At 37.1% G+C, this 18,123-nt stretch overlaps 1 protein-coding gene and 1 long non-coding RNA gene across 3 annotated transcripts in view; both read right to left on the reverse strand.

The window, feature by feature from the left end:
• Positions 1-18,123, reverse strand: part of LOC126764318 (uncharacterized) — a 271,263-nt gene that overhangs the window by 11,806 nt on the left and 241,334 nt on the right. The gene's annotated exons all lie outside the window — the stretch shown is intronic.
• The window catches only part of LOC126764167 (uncharacterized), a 68,086-nt gene continuing 56,090 nt past the window's right edge, over positions 6,128-18,123 (reverse strand). Inside the window, exons 3-4 of one of the 2 annotated variants that reach the window (XM_050481959.1) lie at positions 11,353-11,553; positions 6,128-6,592 (exon numbers count right to left, since the gene is read on the reverse strand). In XM_050481959.1, coding sequence (XP_050337916.1) covers positions 6,389-6,592; positions 11,353-11,553 — 405 coding nt within the window. In that variant the 3' untranslated portion in view covers positions 6,128-6,388. The remainder of the gene's footprint in view (positions 6,593-11,352; positions 11,554-18,123) is intronic. The other variant, XM_050481960.1, reaches the window with a different exon arrangement.

Here is an 18,123-nt window from a genome sequence, read left to right on the forward strand (position 1 = left end):
CACATGACCATTTTCTCCCCTTAAGTATCTTGTCAGAGGCTTTACTATGGAGGCATAATCTTTAATAAACTAGATAGCTCCAAAAATGCTCGTAAACCACGAAGAGTGCTAGGTGTTTTATAATTCAGAATGTCATTAACTTTATCAGGACAAGTTTTTATCCCTTCCTTCGAAATAATATAATAAATCCAAAAAATTCCACTTGTTCCCTAAGAAATTTTGATTTTTCCATTGAAACTCGCATGTTGGCTTGGTAAAGTTTCGTTAAAATTTTTTCGACATCTCTGTGATGATCCTCTTCATTGCTTGAGAATATAATTACATCATCGGTGTAAATATGTCAGCATTTTCTATCCCTTTTTTTCAAGAAGAATGAATCATTTCATCTCACAGTAAATCAGGAAATTAGATTTATAAATTCTGAAGTGGCCATCGGATAAGGGTATGACTTGGAATAAATCGGTTCGTTATCGACTGTCCTAATGGTGGCTACCACATTAGTGTTAAACGGCAAAGCCTCATCTGGATTTTCGAAAACTTTTGCATGTTTTTCCGTTATAAAAGAAATCGTTTCCGTATTCCCTGGTTCTTTAGGAGAATTCCCGATTCCAAATATTTATTGACACTTTAACAGTCATAATAAAAAATAAAACGCTTCTCTTTTAATCTGGCATGATGACATTCGCAAACGAGTATATAAACGTATCCGTTCCTTCGAAATGTCTTTCGAATGAAAAATACCAAACGTAATAGCATTGACAGACGGCAGCATTAATCCGGATTAATTCAGGAATTATGAATGAAGATAACTCCGTTGCTAACTAACACTCAATGCTCAAAATTTTAGAGAGTTGACTGCATTTGCGTTGGTAGCATTGTTAAAAATTGTGAATTTTGATCTCTTGCGAATGAAAAACAAGTAACACTGACAACAGTTTTTCAAATTTTCAATAATAAAACAAAAAGTTTTATGTTGTGTTATGACGCAGTTTTAAAAATAACGTGTTGATATGTTTTTGTAATAGAAAATTAACATTCGTCGGCTAACAACCACAATGTTTATCGTCTATCATTTTAATTGAAAATATTATAAAAATGACAACCAGCAGTTTACGAGTTTCAATCTCGCATAGCTGCCGTCTGTCACCTACAAATTTGGATGTGATTAAGTGCGCAGGTATCTATTTCTAATGTGTGATCAGAATGCAGATGTTATGTTATGCCGCACAAACGTTAGCAAATCTTGCCACTTTTGTGGGATGATACCTTCCTCCTTTGGCATATCCTAAAATTGTCCATCATTTTGAGATTCCAATGCTTCGTTCAACGATACATCTACAAAAAGAAATTTTGTTAGTGAGGTTTTATAATTTGTTTAATTTTTTTACCTTCGCTATTGATACGATATCTTAGCTACCTCCGCACTATTTTTTCATCCCCATCACTTTCACTAGAGCTCAAATAAAAAACAAAGTCGGATCCATTTTGATATTTAATTAGCTTTTGTTAGTTTATTGAAAGTTTATAACTGTTTTGACAGTTGCACATCTATTGTGACCTAAAAACACGATCCAAAGGAAAGTGGATTTTAAAAACTATTGTGAATTTAAAACAATTACGATCCGTTTGCTATCGTATGTCATAATGTCAATCACCGTATACTATGGACGTATCACTGTATTTTCTCTCGCATGTTTACCGATCGGTGCACGGATGTAACGATTCGACCCCAGTTTGTTGAAAAATGTTGTAAATGACTGTTTACTTATTTTGAAACGCGGAGGTAGATACCGTGCGGTTATGACAATCCCTTCATTAACGCTTGTGATTTCAACGGTCGCAGCTTGAACTGAAGAGACGATACTGTTTCTAATATCTCATATTTTAAAGTTGACTTGTCTATGTTGTTACTTACAACTTCTAATCTATAAGGCATAATCTTGAAACAAGAGAAGACATTATTATTATTAACGTTGAGTTTAGCTCAATTTGTTTGGAAACACTAATTTTAGGTCTAGGATTGTTTACAGTCGACTTGTTTGGATCTTTATTGCATACTAGTGCTTGATAAACCTGAGAGTTTTTGTAGTTGGTAGTGTGATTTTGCAAGCAGTGTACACATTTTGGTGGAGTACCAGAGTATTTTTTCGTAAAAAGCAGGCTGGTGGTCCAGACTGCACTAACACATCTGTACGCATTTTTACAGTATCGTTTAGTATGTCCAAACTCCTGACAGCAATGGTACTGAACTAAATCATTAAATTAGCAAGGAGGTTTGATTTTGATTACCGCGCTACAAATTAATATCAAATACAATTTTGTTATTTGCTGATGGCTCTGATTCAAATAAAAATAGTGACATTGGCATCTTTGTATATTTACTTTTTGCATTAACAATGTTTCTCTCTCTTTTTGAGATAAGTCAAGTATAAGACTGCAAACCAGATTCCTTACACTCCTCCTCCCTGAGAGCACTCATCAGCTACTCGGTATAAAGAAACTGTGGGTCGGCATTTCGAGCTCCTTACGTAAAGCTTCAAACGAAACCATTAGTTTTCATAAACGGCAAAATAACAGCTGGTACGATGAGGAGTGCCTTGTCGCAGAGGGGAAAAAACAGACTGCCTACCTCGCAACATTACAATCAACCACAACACGTGCGGTGAATGATAGATGCCAAGAACTGAAAAGGGAAACGAGACGCATTTGAAGACAAAACATGAGACGCCGAAATGAGTAAGTAAAAGAGCTTGACAAGCGGACCGCCAGGGGTAATACTTGAAAACTCAACGAAACGATGCAGCGAGTAACAGAAGGTTTCAAGACCGGAGCATACTCTTGTAGAACCCCATGAGGTGACCTAGTGACTGATGCCCAGAACACACAAAAATTATAAAGGGAACACTTCTCCACCCTGCTCAATTGCAGTGAAGGCATAACATCACGAGATGGTGAATCCGAACTCCAATCGGTGACGATAGAGTAGACGTTTCATTGCCCGACCATGAAGATATTTGAATAGCAGTTACCAGTTTGAAGAACAACAAAGCGGCTAGGGCCGTATATGAGCATATTTTGTGAATGATTAAAGCCCACCGTCAACAAACTAATAGGACCTTATCAGTTTGACTTTAGCCCTGACTGACCAGATATTCACCATGTCCCAAATCTTGGATAAAAAAGCGGTGAAAAGAGGATCGACACACACCACATCTTCACCTATTGCAAAGCGAAGCAAATGAGTCTGGTGGCAAACGAAGACAAGACGAAATATCTCCTCTCATCAAACAAACAGTCTTCGCTCTCGCGACTAGGCTCCCACGTCACTGTTGACTGTAATAAGTGCGATGTCGTAGATAATGTCGTCCATCTTGGAGCCAGTATTAACAGCAAAAAAACGCAGAATAACTCTTGCCAACAGGTGCTACTTCGGACTAAGTAGGCAATTGAGAAGTAAAGCCCTCTCTCGACGAACAAAAACCAAACTCTATAAGTCACTCATTATTCCGTCCTAATGGTGCAAGTGGAGGATGGAGTCATATGTAGAAGTTCACGCAAGTGAGGAAAGTTCTCTGATCGCCATTCACTTGGGAGTGGCCAGAAACGATTCTTTTACATTAAGCAGCTCACTACTTCCGGTCTTTGACCAGGTATCCTCTGGGTAGCCTAAGAACATCCGTTTGAAGGCGAGCTAAAGTGAGAAGGCGAAACATCCCCTCCGCAGGGTTGTGCGCTGGGTTTGGGACCCGCCACGTAAAAAATTCTACCAATGAAAATTAGCAATCAGCCTCGGATGAGAGACCCCCTTTTGTCGCAGGGGAGAGAAAACAGGCTGCCTACCTCGCAACGTTACGATCGACCACAACACGTGCGGGATGGGATAGATACCAAGAGTTGAAGAGGGAAGCGACACGCATTTGTAGACAGAAAAAGAAAGAGGCCGAAATGCGTGAGTACGAAGAGCTTGATAAGCTGGCCGACAGGGGTAATGCTCGAAAATTCTACGAAAAAATGCGGCGGCTTACAGAAGGTTTCAAGACCGGAGCATACTCTTGCCGAACCCCTAAAGGTGATCTAGTCACTGATGCCCAGAGCATAGTTAAATTATGGAGGTAACACTTCTCCAGCCTACTGAATGGCAGTGAACGCACAACACCAGGAGAAGGAGAACCCGATTCCCCAATCGATGACGATGGAGCAGACGTTTCATTACCCGACCATGAAGAAGTTCGAATAGCAATTGCCCGCCTGAAGAACAACAAGGCAGCAGGGGCCGACGGATTGCCGGCCGAGCTATTCAAACACGGCGGCGAAGAACTGATAAGGAGCATACATCAGCTTCTTTGTACAATATGGTCGGACGAAAGCATACCCAACGATTGGAATTTAAGTGTGCTATGCCTAATCCATAAAAAAGGAGACCCCACAATCTGCGCCAACTACCGTGGGATTAGCCTCCTCAACATCGCATATAAGGTTCTATCGAGCGTATTGTGTGAAAGATTAAAGCCCACCGACAACAAACTGATTGGACCTTATCAGTGTGGCTTCAGACCTGGAAAATCAACAAGCGACCAGATATTCACCATGCGCCAAATCGTGGAAAAGACCCGTGAAAGGAGAATCGACACACACGACCTCTTCGTCGATTTCAAAGCTGCTTTCGACAGCACGATAAGGAGCTGCCTTTATGCCGCGATGTCTGAATTTGGTATCCCCTCAAAACTAATACGGCTGTGGAAGCTGACGTTGAGCAACACCAAAAGCTCCGTCAGAGTCGGGAAGGACCTCTCCGAGCCGTTCGATACCAAACGAGGTTTCAGACAAGGCGATTCCCTATCGTGCGACTTTTTCAATCTGCTTCTGGAGAAAATAGTTCGAGCCTAACTATTAAACAGAGAAGGTACCATCTTCTATAAGAGTGTACAGCTGCTGGCGTATGTCGACGATATTGATATCATCGGCCTTAACACCCGCGCCGTTAGTTCTGCTTTCTCCAGACTGGACAAGGAAGCAAAACAAATGGGTCTGGCGGTGAACGAGGGCAAGACGAAATATCTCCTGTCATCAAACAAACAGTCGTCGCGCTCGCGACTTGGCACTCACGTCACTGTTGACAGTCATAACTTTGAAGTTGTAGATGATTTCGTCTATCTTGGAACCAGCGTAAACACCACCAACAATGTCAGCCTAGAAATCCAACGCAGGATAAATCTTGCCAACAGGTGCTACTGTTGAGTAGGCAATTGAGAAGCAAAGTCCTCTCTCGACGAACAAAAACCAAACTCTATAAGTCACTCATAATTTCCGTCCTGCTATATGGTGCAGAGTCTTGGACGATTTCAAGAACGGATGAGTCGACGTTGCGAGTTTTCGAGAGAAAAGTTCTGCGAAAGATTTATGGTCCTTTGCGCGTTGGCCACGGTGAATATCGCATTCGATGGAACGATGAGCTGTACGAGATATACGACGACATCGACATAGTTCAGCGAATTAAAAGACAGCGGCTACGCTGGCTAGGTCATGTTGTCCGGATGGACGAAAACACTCCAGCTCTGAAAGTATTCGACGCAGTACCCGCCGGGGGAAGCAGAGGAAGAGGAAGACCTCCACTCCGTTGGAAGGACCCAGTGGAGAAGGACCTGGATTCGCTTGGAATATCCAATTGGCGCCACGTAGCGAAAAGAAGAAACGACTGGCGCGCTGTTGTTAACTCGGCTATAATTGCGTAAGCGGTGTCTACGCCAATTAAGAAGAAGAAGAATGGTGCAAAGGTATGGATGATGACAACATTTGATGAGTCGGGGTTACGAGTGTTCGAGGGAAAGGTTTTACGGAAGATGTATGGTCCTTTGCGTGTTGGTCACGACGAATATCGCATTCGATTGAACGATGAGCTATATGAGATATACGACGGCATTTACAAAGTTCAGTTAAGAGACGGCGGCTACGCTTGCTAGGCCATGTCGTCCGAATGGACGAAAACCCTCCAGCTCAAAAAGTATTCGACGCAGTACTCGCCGGGGGAAGCAGAGGAAGAGGCCGACCACATTGCGAAAGAAAGAAACAACTGGCGCGCTGTTATTAACCACGTAAGCGGTGTCTACGCCAGTAAAAAAAAGTCTGCTTTAATTTCCAAATAGCACCTGCAAAGTGTTTAAATCTTATTGCATAAAATGCTCTTTGGAGTTACATAACTTTTAATTGTATTTGTCTTATTGCTATTATTTTATTTAACCTAAGTCGAATATACACCCAAAAATTTAAATTCTAATATTAATAATGTATGCGATTTAGAAACTGTCATTTACATGATATTTAATATTTTTTTCGCACATCGGCATAATCATCTCGTATTCTTAATATACTCTCCATAGTTTAGTTATTTCTAGGGTAGGTGGCTAATATATTCAGTAGTCGCTTGCATCGTACCAATTAATGACGATTGGGACGAAACATCTGTTGATAATTGTAGTACATTTGTGTCCCTTATAGAATTTCGCGCTTCCTGAGATATAGTAAGGTCAAAATGTTCATCATCAGAAACATCTGTACTAGAAACGTCACCTATGGTACGAAGTGCTTGTTGAGTCTGGAAAAAAAAAATATATTTAAGGACTATGATCAAAGATTTATGTCTATTTAACTCATATTAACTCTACGTCCTTTTATTAAAAGGTATTTCAAAATTAAAACAAATGAGATCGGAATATAACTGTTGCACTATTACATCATTGTATAATTGGTGTTTGGTCTAATCTTGGTTTCGGTTCAAAATAGATGTACATAAAACAAATTTTTTATAACTGTATTTTATAAAGAAATCATCAAAAAGTCGATTTATCAATTTCGACGTTTATGAAGCCACACATCCTTTGTTTTTTTTTTATCATTTTTGCTTTGTAAGTAGCGGAAGTTTTGTTTACAGTTTTACGCCTTTAAATTAAACTGTTTTGCTATTTTTTTATCATTTTTGGTTTGCAAGTAGCGGAAGTTTTGTTTACAGTTTCACAATGTCTTTAGATTAAGCTGTTTTAGCGTTGTAAAACTGTAAACAAAACTTCCGCTACTTACAAACCAAAAATGATAAAACAAAAAAAAAAAAACATAGCAACGAAAGGATGTGTGGCTTCATAAACGTCAAAATTGATAAATCGACTAAAGGCTTGATTAAGCCTAACCTTTCCATGACTTTTGCCTGACCGAAAATAAAATTCCAGAACCTACAAAAAAAAAATAATTGTTATTCAAAAATTCGCTACAATTGTAAATTATTTATTTTAAAAATAATTTTTGTTCGGTATAGTTTACACCTAATACCCGGAATTGAGTAAGAATGTGGAACTATCAATTATTTTATACTTTTTCTCAGATTTCCAACTATTCTCCATACAGTCAGTTTTCTAAATATTATTGATCACAAAAAAGAAGAAACATAAAATAAGAAATTAAATAACACCAAATAATATTAAGCATTGTCTACAATACGATTGACTAGCATTCGAATGACTAAATTAGAGATAAATTACTGATGTTTGATCATTTTCATTTCCTCATCAACTTGTTCTAATTGCTTACGCATATTTTCAAGGATACCCTTTTTTGCTTAAAATTCTTGTAGTTGAATCGTAGCTAATTTTCTTTTCTTCTCTAATAATTTTGTAGTCTGCTCATTTTCTTTTCGCTGTTTTAATGTTTCAGTATAACGAGCATGTGCGTTACGAGCTTCGAGAATAAGTTTTATTTATATATACACCTTCTAGTCACTACAGATTCTTATACACGGTTTTGGATCTGAGCAACCAAAAGTGGTTTCTATGACAATTGATGACACTGAATCCGAATCTTCATTTCGTTTTTTAAGATTGATTCTATAACGAGCATGTGCGTTACGAGCTTCGAGAATAAGTTTTATTAGGTGTATATATAAATATACATAATAAATATACACCTTCTAGCCACTACAGATTCTTATACACGGTTTTGGACCTGAGCAACCAAAAGTGGTTTCTATGACAATTGATGACACTGAATCCGAATCTTCATTTCGTTTTTTAAGATTGATTCTAGTTTTTGAAATAATCAAGAATTTAATTTTTTATGATTTTTGTCAAATAATAGGGGAATCCCGGGCCAGCGCGATATTTTTTTCCCTAGTATAGGTTGACAGCTGCAACCAACTGTCATCGGCTCGTCTCATACTAAGCTCAGTTTCTATATAGCACTCGAGCTGTGAACACGTGTTATAACCTCTCTGCGACAACAAAAAGAAATTCGACACTCCGAAAGTTTTTTTCAACTCTGTGTACAGTTGATTTTTTTCACATTTTCCAATAAATTCATCCAGGTAAATATGTTTATAATATTAGTTGAGCCTTTAGCCTTCGACACACAAAATAAATTTTACACAAATTTACATTGTGTTCATTATCCACCGCCATTTTGCAACCATGAGCGTTTGGGGAATCTTATTACGGGGAATGTCGGGCCACATAGTTTTTTACATTTGACATGCTAACTTAATATATTTGACGTGTATAAGTGATTTTTCGTGCAGAATTTCAACAACACAATAGTTTTTCAACATTTCCTGATAGTTTCGTGCTCCGAAAAATTTTTTTTAGTCATTATGCCGCGGTTCTATCCCAAACAAGAGAAAATTGTTGATTTCGACAACATTTTGGAGGCGATCAAGTCGGTGAAAATACATCACAACAGCGTTCGACAATCTGCGACGGCACACAAAATTCCGAGGACCAACCTGATGCGTTATATTGCAGCATTTGATAGTGCGAGCATCGACGTTACTACTGCCAATGCCGATGTAATGAAGAATTTGCTGGCTGAAAGCACGACGATGGGCACAAAAACAGTGAGTTCTGCTGGTTTCTTTCTTTTTCTTTCATCGAATAATGAATAATTTTTTTTTTATTTCAGATCTTCAACATCGAACAAGAGAAGGCGCTGATAAGCTACATTCTCCAGGTCAGCGACATCAACTATGGAATTAGTTTGATGGAGCTTCGTAAGCTCACGTATGAATTTGCTCGGAAAGTTGGCGCGTCGTATCCGGATCCATGGAACGACAATCAACAGGCGAGTAAGGATTGGCAGTTGGCGTTCATGAAACGCCACAAAAATTTGTCACTGCGAACACCAGAGCAAGTAAGCCAGAGCCGTGCGAAGCGATTCAACAAAGAGAATGTCGATGCATTCTTTGCCAACCTTTCATCCGTTCTCGGTAAGACGCCGTTTGAACCTCACCGAATATGGAACATAGATGAAACCGGGTGCCCGACCGTGCCAACCAGACCTGTCAAAACCATCGCGCGCAAAGGACAAAAGCAGGTCGGCTCATCAACATCTGCTGAAAAAGGCACCAATGTGTCTTTGGCTGTGGCCGTCAGCGCTAGTGGCCAGTCTATACCGCCATTCTTCCTCTTTCCCCGAGTCAACATGAAAGAGATTTTTATGACTCATGCGAGTCATGGCGCTGTTGGTGTTGCGAACGGTTCTGGTTACATGAACTCTGACGTATTCCCTCAATTCATGCGTCATTTCATCAAGCACACCGGTGCTAATGCCGATTCGCCAACCATGTTGCTGCTGGACAACCACGGTTCGCATTTATCGATCGAGGCGATAGATTTGGCGTTGGATCATGGCATCACGTTGCTGTCTTTTCCGCCGAAATGCACGCACAAAATGCAGCCGCTAGATGTTGCGGTATTTGCACCATTTAAAGGCATGATGACCGTGAAGCATGATGCATGGAAAAAGTCCAACATTGGTGTCACTTTCGATCTGCATCATGCGCCGCTCCTTGTTGATCAGTGCCTCGGTGTTATGTTAACGCCGAAAACCATCAAATCCCGTTTAACCCGCAAATTTTCACTGAAGTTGACTTTGTCGCTTCGGAACTGAGCGGCGAAAATTTGTTCGGTGACGAAGAGAAAGACGCCGACAATCAACGTCGAGTTCTTGCCTCTGGTGATGCCATTGTGACTGCTGCGAATGAGGAGGTGTCAACGTCGGAGGCATTGACAAGTGCCCCAGCTTCAACAAGTGGTGCTGCATCATCGTCGTTGTCTCTTGTTTCGGCACCACAGCTCCGTGATGCATTGAAATCGGTTGGCCCGTTGAAATTGGGCACACCTGCGCCGAAATCAAAACGTGGCCGCAAGACAATGGAGTCAACGATTTTGACATCGCCTGAGGTTGTCGCAGATCTGCGTGACAAGGCCGAAAAAAAGCGGCAAAAATTGACGAAGGCAGCCGATGAAACAGCAGCCAAGAAGCAAAAAGGCCGTGGCAAATCGAAGACGCCACGGAAGAGAAGCCCGTCTCCGACCGAAACCGACATCGAAGAGGACTTCGATTTTTGCTCGATTTGCAAGAAAAAGATGCCGAAGCACGAGAATCGTCAAAACACGACCCATTGCATCGTTTTTGATCGAGGGGTTCACTTGAAATGAGCCAGACCGAACCCGAACACTTACACCTGCATCCACTGCGAGTCGGAATAATTTTTTTCGCCAATTCCTATTTTTCTTATTATTTATGAATCTCTCTTTCATTTCCATTGATAAATAAACGTTTTTCATCGGTAACAATCATGTTTTAATCGATTTACAGACATTCCCGACATTCCCCACCTTTTTTCAAAATCGCAAAATCAGGTTTTTTGCGCCAATGGCTATAACTTTTAAATTTTTGTAGAATTTTATCAAACCAATGTTATCAAAAGGAAGGTTACGACTCGCACTACAAATCCATGCTTTGGAATTTTCACAAAAAATAACTTTTATGTGACTTTTTAATCGAAATCAAAACGTGGCCCAACATTCCCCCCCCTATTCATTTTATTAACTCAAAAGTAACATATCAGAAATGAAGATTGGTGGAACTTTGCCTTTTGTACTGTTTAGTATCTGTTTCACTTATTAGAGTCCAACAGTAGTCGCTCATCATGCCTTCATCCCAAAATCCTTGGTATCTTCTTTCAATGTTGGCTAGATCTTGGTGTAGCCGCTCTCCTTGTTCGTCGCTCGTATCACCCAAGTTTTCGGGAAAAAAATCGAGATGGGAATGCAGAAAATGGATCTTTAGAGACATTCTAGCTCCAATCTTTCGATAGTTTTGCAACATATCGCCAATAATTTCCTTAAAATTAGGGGATTTGTGATTACCAAGAAAGTGGTGAACGATATTTTGAAAAGATGCCCATGCGGCTGCTTCATCGGGCGATAAACATTTTGTAAATTGTTTATCAGCCATTAATTTTCTAATATCATGTCCGACAAATATTCCTTCTTTGATTTTTGCATATGACAATTTAGGAAACAACTTAACTAAATACTGAAAAGCCGGTTCTTCACTGTTTAATGCTTTGACGAAGTTCTTTATAAGGCCTAGTTTAATGTGAAGAGGTGGCAGGAAAATGTCTTGTGGATTTACAAGTGGTTCAGCGGAGACGTTTTGCTGTCCAGGCTCATATTGAGTACGACTTTGCCATTCTTTTCTCACATAAAGATGTTCAGTTGCGCGGCTATCCTGCAAGCATAAAAAGCAACAAAATTTGGTGAATCCAGATTGCATCCCAGTTAAGATACCAATTACCTGTTGAAATAATATAAAAAATAAGTGTTTTCGATTTAATTGGAATCAATGTTTAAACCTTTAGATCGCCACATATTTTCCATTTATGATCATTGTATTTGATGAAGCACATGATCTTCCGCATTGTTTCGTAGCATTATTTCGTTTGTACTGCATGAGCAATGGGAAGAGAAACGGGAATTGTGGAGAAGAGCAGCTATTAGGCTGTATTTGGAACCATCACTGAATAAACGCCATTCGTTACAGAAACTTATGTTGTCTTCTTTTTTGAAGAACGGTCGAAGTGTCTGATTTCTGTTTCTGTATGATCAAATACTGATTTCTATTGTTCTTGAAGTTATATGGGTTACAATTTCATATAATGTGTGCAGTTTCTTACTACCAATATATACACCTGCGGCCACGCACACCTTACCACTTTAATTTCTTAAATTTTTTTAATGTTTTTTTTCGGGCTTTTTTTCAAAAATTTTTTGATATTGAATTTAGTAAGCGCAAATAAATTATATTAAATTACCAAGATATAATTGTAGTCCTTAATTTGTCGCGTTTAATGAATAAAACACAAAGATCTTTTATTTACCTGTAACCAAACGTTTTACTTTAATAACGCGACCAAATTTGTTTTTCAATTTAAAATAATAAAAGAATAATAAAAATACCACCTTTAGAAGATATTACAACTTCAATGCGAGTGGGAATTAACTCTGAAATTTCTTCCCATACTTTTATCAAAACTCTTTTAGTTGTATTTTATTTTTAAGCTTATATTGAGCAACAACAAATAGTTGTGAGCAAACCTAATGTCCCTCAGTCTTAGTATTGCTATCAAACGTGAAGGTGGAGATATATGTATAAACTCAACAAATAGATAAAATAACAAACACAATATTATTGTTATTTATCTGGGAGGTCAACCGGGATCGCAAATCAACTTGCTTTCCAGCCAGTCTTTGAAGTAAAAGACTTAAAAAACCAAAATCCACGGTCTTCAAGAAAGACACAACAGGTTGCTGAAAAATTGAAACAAAAACAGAATTCTGAGGAACCATTAAAGACTGGAGCACATCAAGAACTTCCGGTCGGAAAAAAGGACAAAACTCCGCGGCAGTCGTAGGAAATCGGAAGCAGTTACGATGACATCAGATATGGCACAACTACGCGTACACATCGACGTACTAACTCAAACTTTGCAGCAGCAAAGCATTGAGAAGCAGAATCGACTATCAGCGATTGATTCAAGCCAATCGTTTAAAGGAGTATCGACGGTCAATCAAAACGAAGCAATACACTTGCACGTTAACGACCGCATAGAAATTGACCTGAAATTATTCAAAGCACTTCCACGGTTCGATGGAAACAAAGATCAGTATAGATCCTGGAAATCGCAAATATGAACCTTTATGGATGGTATAAAAGGATTTTCCAACCACCCTAGATACTAGAGTGCACTTGGTCTAGTAAGCACAAAAATAACAGGAGCAGCAGCAGATATTCCTACAAACCACAACACGAAGATGAATTTTTATTCCATAATAAATAGATTGGAATACACGTTTGCGGACCAAAGGCCATTATATGTCCTTTTAGAGGAAATGAAAAAGATCGTACAAGAAAGAAAACCTTAGCCGAAGTCCACAGTGAAGTGAGCCAAGCGCTTAATTTGGCAATATAAAATATTGAGATGTCCGAAAACCAAAAGACTATGCGAACCAGTAAGCAGTAGGGAACTTCATCCTAGGGTTAAATAGCAAATATACAGGTGGGACATTGTATAGTCATAACCCAAAGGATTTGGAAACAGCTTACGCAGTAGCTAGTACTATTTACCACGACAATGTGAATCGCCAATCCGAGGTACATTCTAACCTCCCAAGGGGGAACAAGCAACAAATATTCCAGCAACCTGATGATAAAAGGAAATATAATCCTCGCTTCAACGAAGGCCAACTTCATTCACATAGAAAGGACAGACAACATCATCAAAACGGACCAAACGTCAGAATACAGAGGAAATATCAGCCTAGAAATTACACCGGTCAACACGATTTTTGGGTCTGACATCTACATGTTAAATTTTAGTTTCTCTTATGACAAAAATAAGGAAAAAAATGTTTTTTCCGGTTAAAGTTTGCTTTCGTAGAAATTAGAGCAATTTCTCGATGATTTTCATATTTTTTCTACAATTTCACTATAGATTATAATTAGACAACTTTTTTTAGATACAAGAGTCGTTTTTATTCAAGATGTGTAATAAACAATAATATATAAATGTAAAATAACAAGAAATTACTGTCTAAAAGTGAATATTTTTTGGATTTTTTTTATGCTCATATGAGCTCTCTCGTATTAAACCCCAAATATACTTATCGATGTAGATCAGCCCAAAGCAAACTTAAAGAACCAAAGATTGATATTTAAGTGTTTTTCAATGTCTAGAATCAGAATTCAAGCATGAGAACAGAAACCCCCCAAAAAAAATATGTTTTTTGTTGACCGGTGTTATAATCAACCGCAACAACAACTTGCACCAGAACCAATGGAAGTGAACAATTCGCAGCAGTACCATAGACCAACACATTACTTCAACCAACAAAGGAATCCGACTCACCATCCAAATCCATTGAAAAGGTATAGGAACGTCTCGTCGCAAAACTTCAATCAACCAAAAATGCAGCGCATCCATCAAACTGCACAAGCAGACTACGATGAACATATTGAGACACGGAGTACATTTTTAGACGAGTAAACGGGTTGCCTTGTATAGAAACAAAATGTGGATTAACCGGCACAACCGTTACAATTTTAGTGGACATAGGATCAACTAATAATTATATTAGCAACAAATGTCAAATCGGTAAGTCAATACAAAATATTCCTTTTAAAACAAAAACTTCACATGGAGATATGGATATGATTTGGTATGTTATGAAATAGATAAGCTAAATGAATTCGATATGATATTAGGAGAACAGGGGCTTAGAACTCTTAAAGAAGAAGTGAATTTATTTGATTATAGTTTAAAGTACCAGAAGGAAGTGACCGATAACGTAGAGAAAAAAATTTATTTTACTATCGATAACCCTCAATACGAAGAAAACTAATGCTAAAAACACGTTCAAATAAGTGAAACTCTTCCTTTCACTACTACTTTTCAGGCGACAATTAGGACCCAGACAGAGGATCCAATATGGACAAAACAATATCCATATCCCATTGCGGATAACGACTTTGTGAATAAAGAAATTAGCGAGTTATTAAAAAATAAAATTATTAAACCAAGTAAAAGCCCATATAATTCACCCATATGGGCTGTTCCAAAAAAGGGCACTGATGAACAAGGCAAGCCAAAAAGGAGAATGGTAGTTGATTTCCAAAAAATTAATGCTCAGACAATCACAGATAGATATCCAATACTGATGTAATATGACTATCCAAAATTTATGGAAAGCAAAAGTATTTTCAACTATAGATTTAGAATCAGGATTCCATTAAGCATAATAAGATTACTGTGGATCCGAACAAGATTGAAACAATAAAAAAATTCCCATTTCCAAAAACTCTTAAAGAACTAAGGTCATTTTTAGAATTAGCTAGTTATTATAGAAAATTTATTGGGAATTTTGCATCTATCACTAAATTCTTAACTATTCATTTAAGAGGAGATCAAGGAATGATAAGAAAATATCAGAGCGCCAAAGTAGACATAAAATTAGACGAGGCAGCACTGGATGCACTACAAAAAATAAAAATAGCACTTCGGGAACAAACTGAAGTCTTTCAAAAAGATTTCTCGAAACCATTTGATTTAACTACTGATGTACATAAGTAATTTTGCTATTTTGACAGTCCTATCTCAAAATAAACAACAAATTATAGAATTATAGCACAAATGAAAAAGAACTATTAGCCATAGTTTTGTCACTTCAAAAGTTACGAAACTATCTATATGGAGTAGCAAATTTAACTATTTACATAAACCATCAATCCCTCATATATTCAATATCAGACAAGAATCGTAATACGAAATTAAAAAGGTGGAAAAATTTAATTATTATAGAGCAAAACTTGTTTATAAACCAGGACACCAAAATGTTGTAGCAGACGTTTAATCAAGACAAAAATAAATGCGACTACTGATTGTTCTCAACATTCGGCAGAAAGTTCACCTGTAGAACATTTCAACAAAAACAACTATTGAATTCATTTAAAACACAAATTGTACCTATCATGGGTCATAACCAGCAAACGTAGGCATATCAACGAAAACAATTTTTCCAAATAATATTTGTAATATTACCACATCTATTGATAGATGTTATAAACATAGACGAACAAATAGAACTAGTAGTAAAGACGACAAAACTATCCATTCAACTACAGTATGCAAACCGGAAAACGTATTCTTCAATCCGGAAAAGTATCCGGAAATAGAAGATATTTTATTCAACAATCAAGGAAAAGTGTTAAATTATCACAAAAAAGATAGAAAGACAATTACATATAAGTCAGGTGGTATAATTTATTCCCGCACGGACAGACGGAATAAAAGTGCCAATAAATATAAGAAACATACTGTAAAATTCTAACTGAGAGAGGAAAGATTATCCATAAGGACAGCATTCGAAAACAGGCTATAGCATGTACGGCGGTATTATAATATTATTTACAATTTACTCGTCTTTTGCAGATTTAGTGACTGACCTCAGTAATAGAACATTGGTTTCGACTGAGACAGACGTAATGTATTTATTTAAAGACACACATTTTTGTACCATGTAGCCAATTTAATGACTACTTACACCGTACGAAAATATTATGAGGAACAGGTATAACGCAAATCCGAATGAAGAAAAGGCTATTCTTGTCAGTAAAATAGAGGCTTAAAAATCACAGTTAATACCCACAAACTACAGGGCACGACGTTCACTAAACTTTTTAGGTTTCAATTATAAAATTCGTCACAGGAACACCAGACTATGACGATTTAATAGAAATAAAAACAGACTTAAATTACTTAATCGAAAACAATAACAAACAGAGAAAAAAAAATTTTAAAATTATTATAAAAATTAGATCCGAAATCTGTTGTAGAATAATTTGTAATCAGAGAAGTTTACAAAGAGTTAGAGGCAATTACAAATACAATTAATTTTGATAGAAGTGGAAATTTTTGATTTTCCTGTCATAAATATATTACAATATTCGGATATTCACGTTTGTATGTACAGGAATGCGATAATCACAATATATAAATACCCTATCATCAATAATAAATGTAAATTATACAATTTAATTCCGTTAGCCTACAAAATGGAAAATTAAAAATTGAAAGAAAAATAGCAAAATGTGAATATAAGTTTATAAGAGTATCAAAATGTAAAAATAATGTAAGAGTAAATATTTGTAAATAAGAATTGCAAGATAATGGTACCATCCCTTAACTAAATAAGGGCAAAACATATTGTAATATTGTTCAAGAAAACAATGTGTCATTATTAATATTAGACCACGGAAATATTATAATTGACGGAAACCATATATGGAACGGCCAACATATTACAGGCACAAAATTAATTCAGTTCAATATTAGCACTACTTTAGATAATAAGACATATTTTAACCATGACCAAGAAGTAAAAAATATAATACATTGTCATCAAAATGAAAAAAATTAAAGTTATGAAAATATTAGAGTCCAAATCGAATTATAAATTTTCTAATATACAAGAAATGTACAATTACACAATTCCTGTTGAGAAGCGTCCTTTACAATTTTTAAGGTATGCTATTCTTTTAGTAATAATATTAGGATTATTTATATACACCTCAGTAAAGGCATGTAAATGTTATCAGATTAAACATACACTCGGCGAAAAAAAAACCTAAGCACTCTACAGAGTGTTTTATATAGCGCAAAACTTGAATTCATATTATTTTAAGATAAACATTTTTCTTTGAGGGTCAACCACTTTTATTTAGTTTATGTTTCAAGTATTTTTGTATAAAAAACGAATAGTTTACAAAATAACATATTTTGTATAAAAAAATGCTTAGATTTTTGTAGAACACCCCCTCCTCCTAATAACCTCGGCATGGATTCAAAAAAACGTTGAAGATAATTTTTATTAATTTCTTCATTCCGCACAGCTTCAACAATGTTTTTTATTTCGTTTAGACTTTTTGGACGCTTTTCTCTTATCATTTTGCCCACCATTTTGCCCAAATAATGCCAGCAGTTCTCAATTGTATTGAGATCTGGACTGTTTCCTGGCCACGTGAGAGAGAGTCCATAAAATCTTTTTGTTTTGATACCTGTAAGTGTTTGTAATAAATTATTGAAAAATCTATTTCAATATTTTTATGCTTTGGTTACCGCTTTGGCTCTATGACAAGAGGCTGAAATATCCTGAAAATAAACTTTTTGGGCGTGTTCGGACAGCTGTTCAATAGTTGGCAAAACGCCTTCTCTCAAAATTTCAATTTATATTTCGGCACTCACAG

This window comes from Bactrocera neohumeralis, unplaced genomic scaffold, assembly GCF_024586455.1.
Source record: "Bactrocera neohumeralis isolate Rockhampton unplaced genomic scaffold, APGP_CSIRO_Bneo_wtdbg2-racon-allhic-juicebox.fasta_v2 cluster09, whole genome shotgun sequence".
NCBI lineage: Eukaryota > Metazoa > Arthropoda > Insecta > Diptera > Tephritidae > Bactrocera > Bactrocera neohumeralis.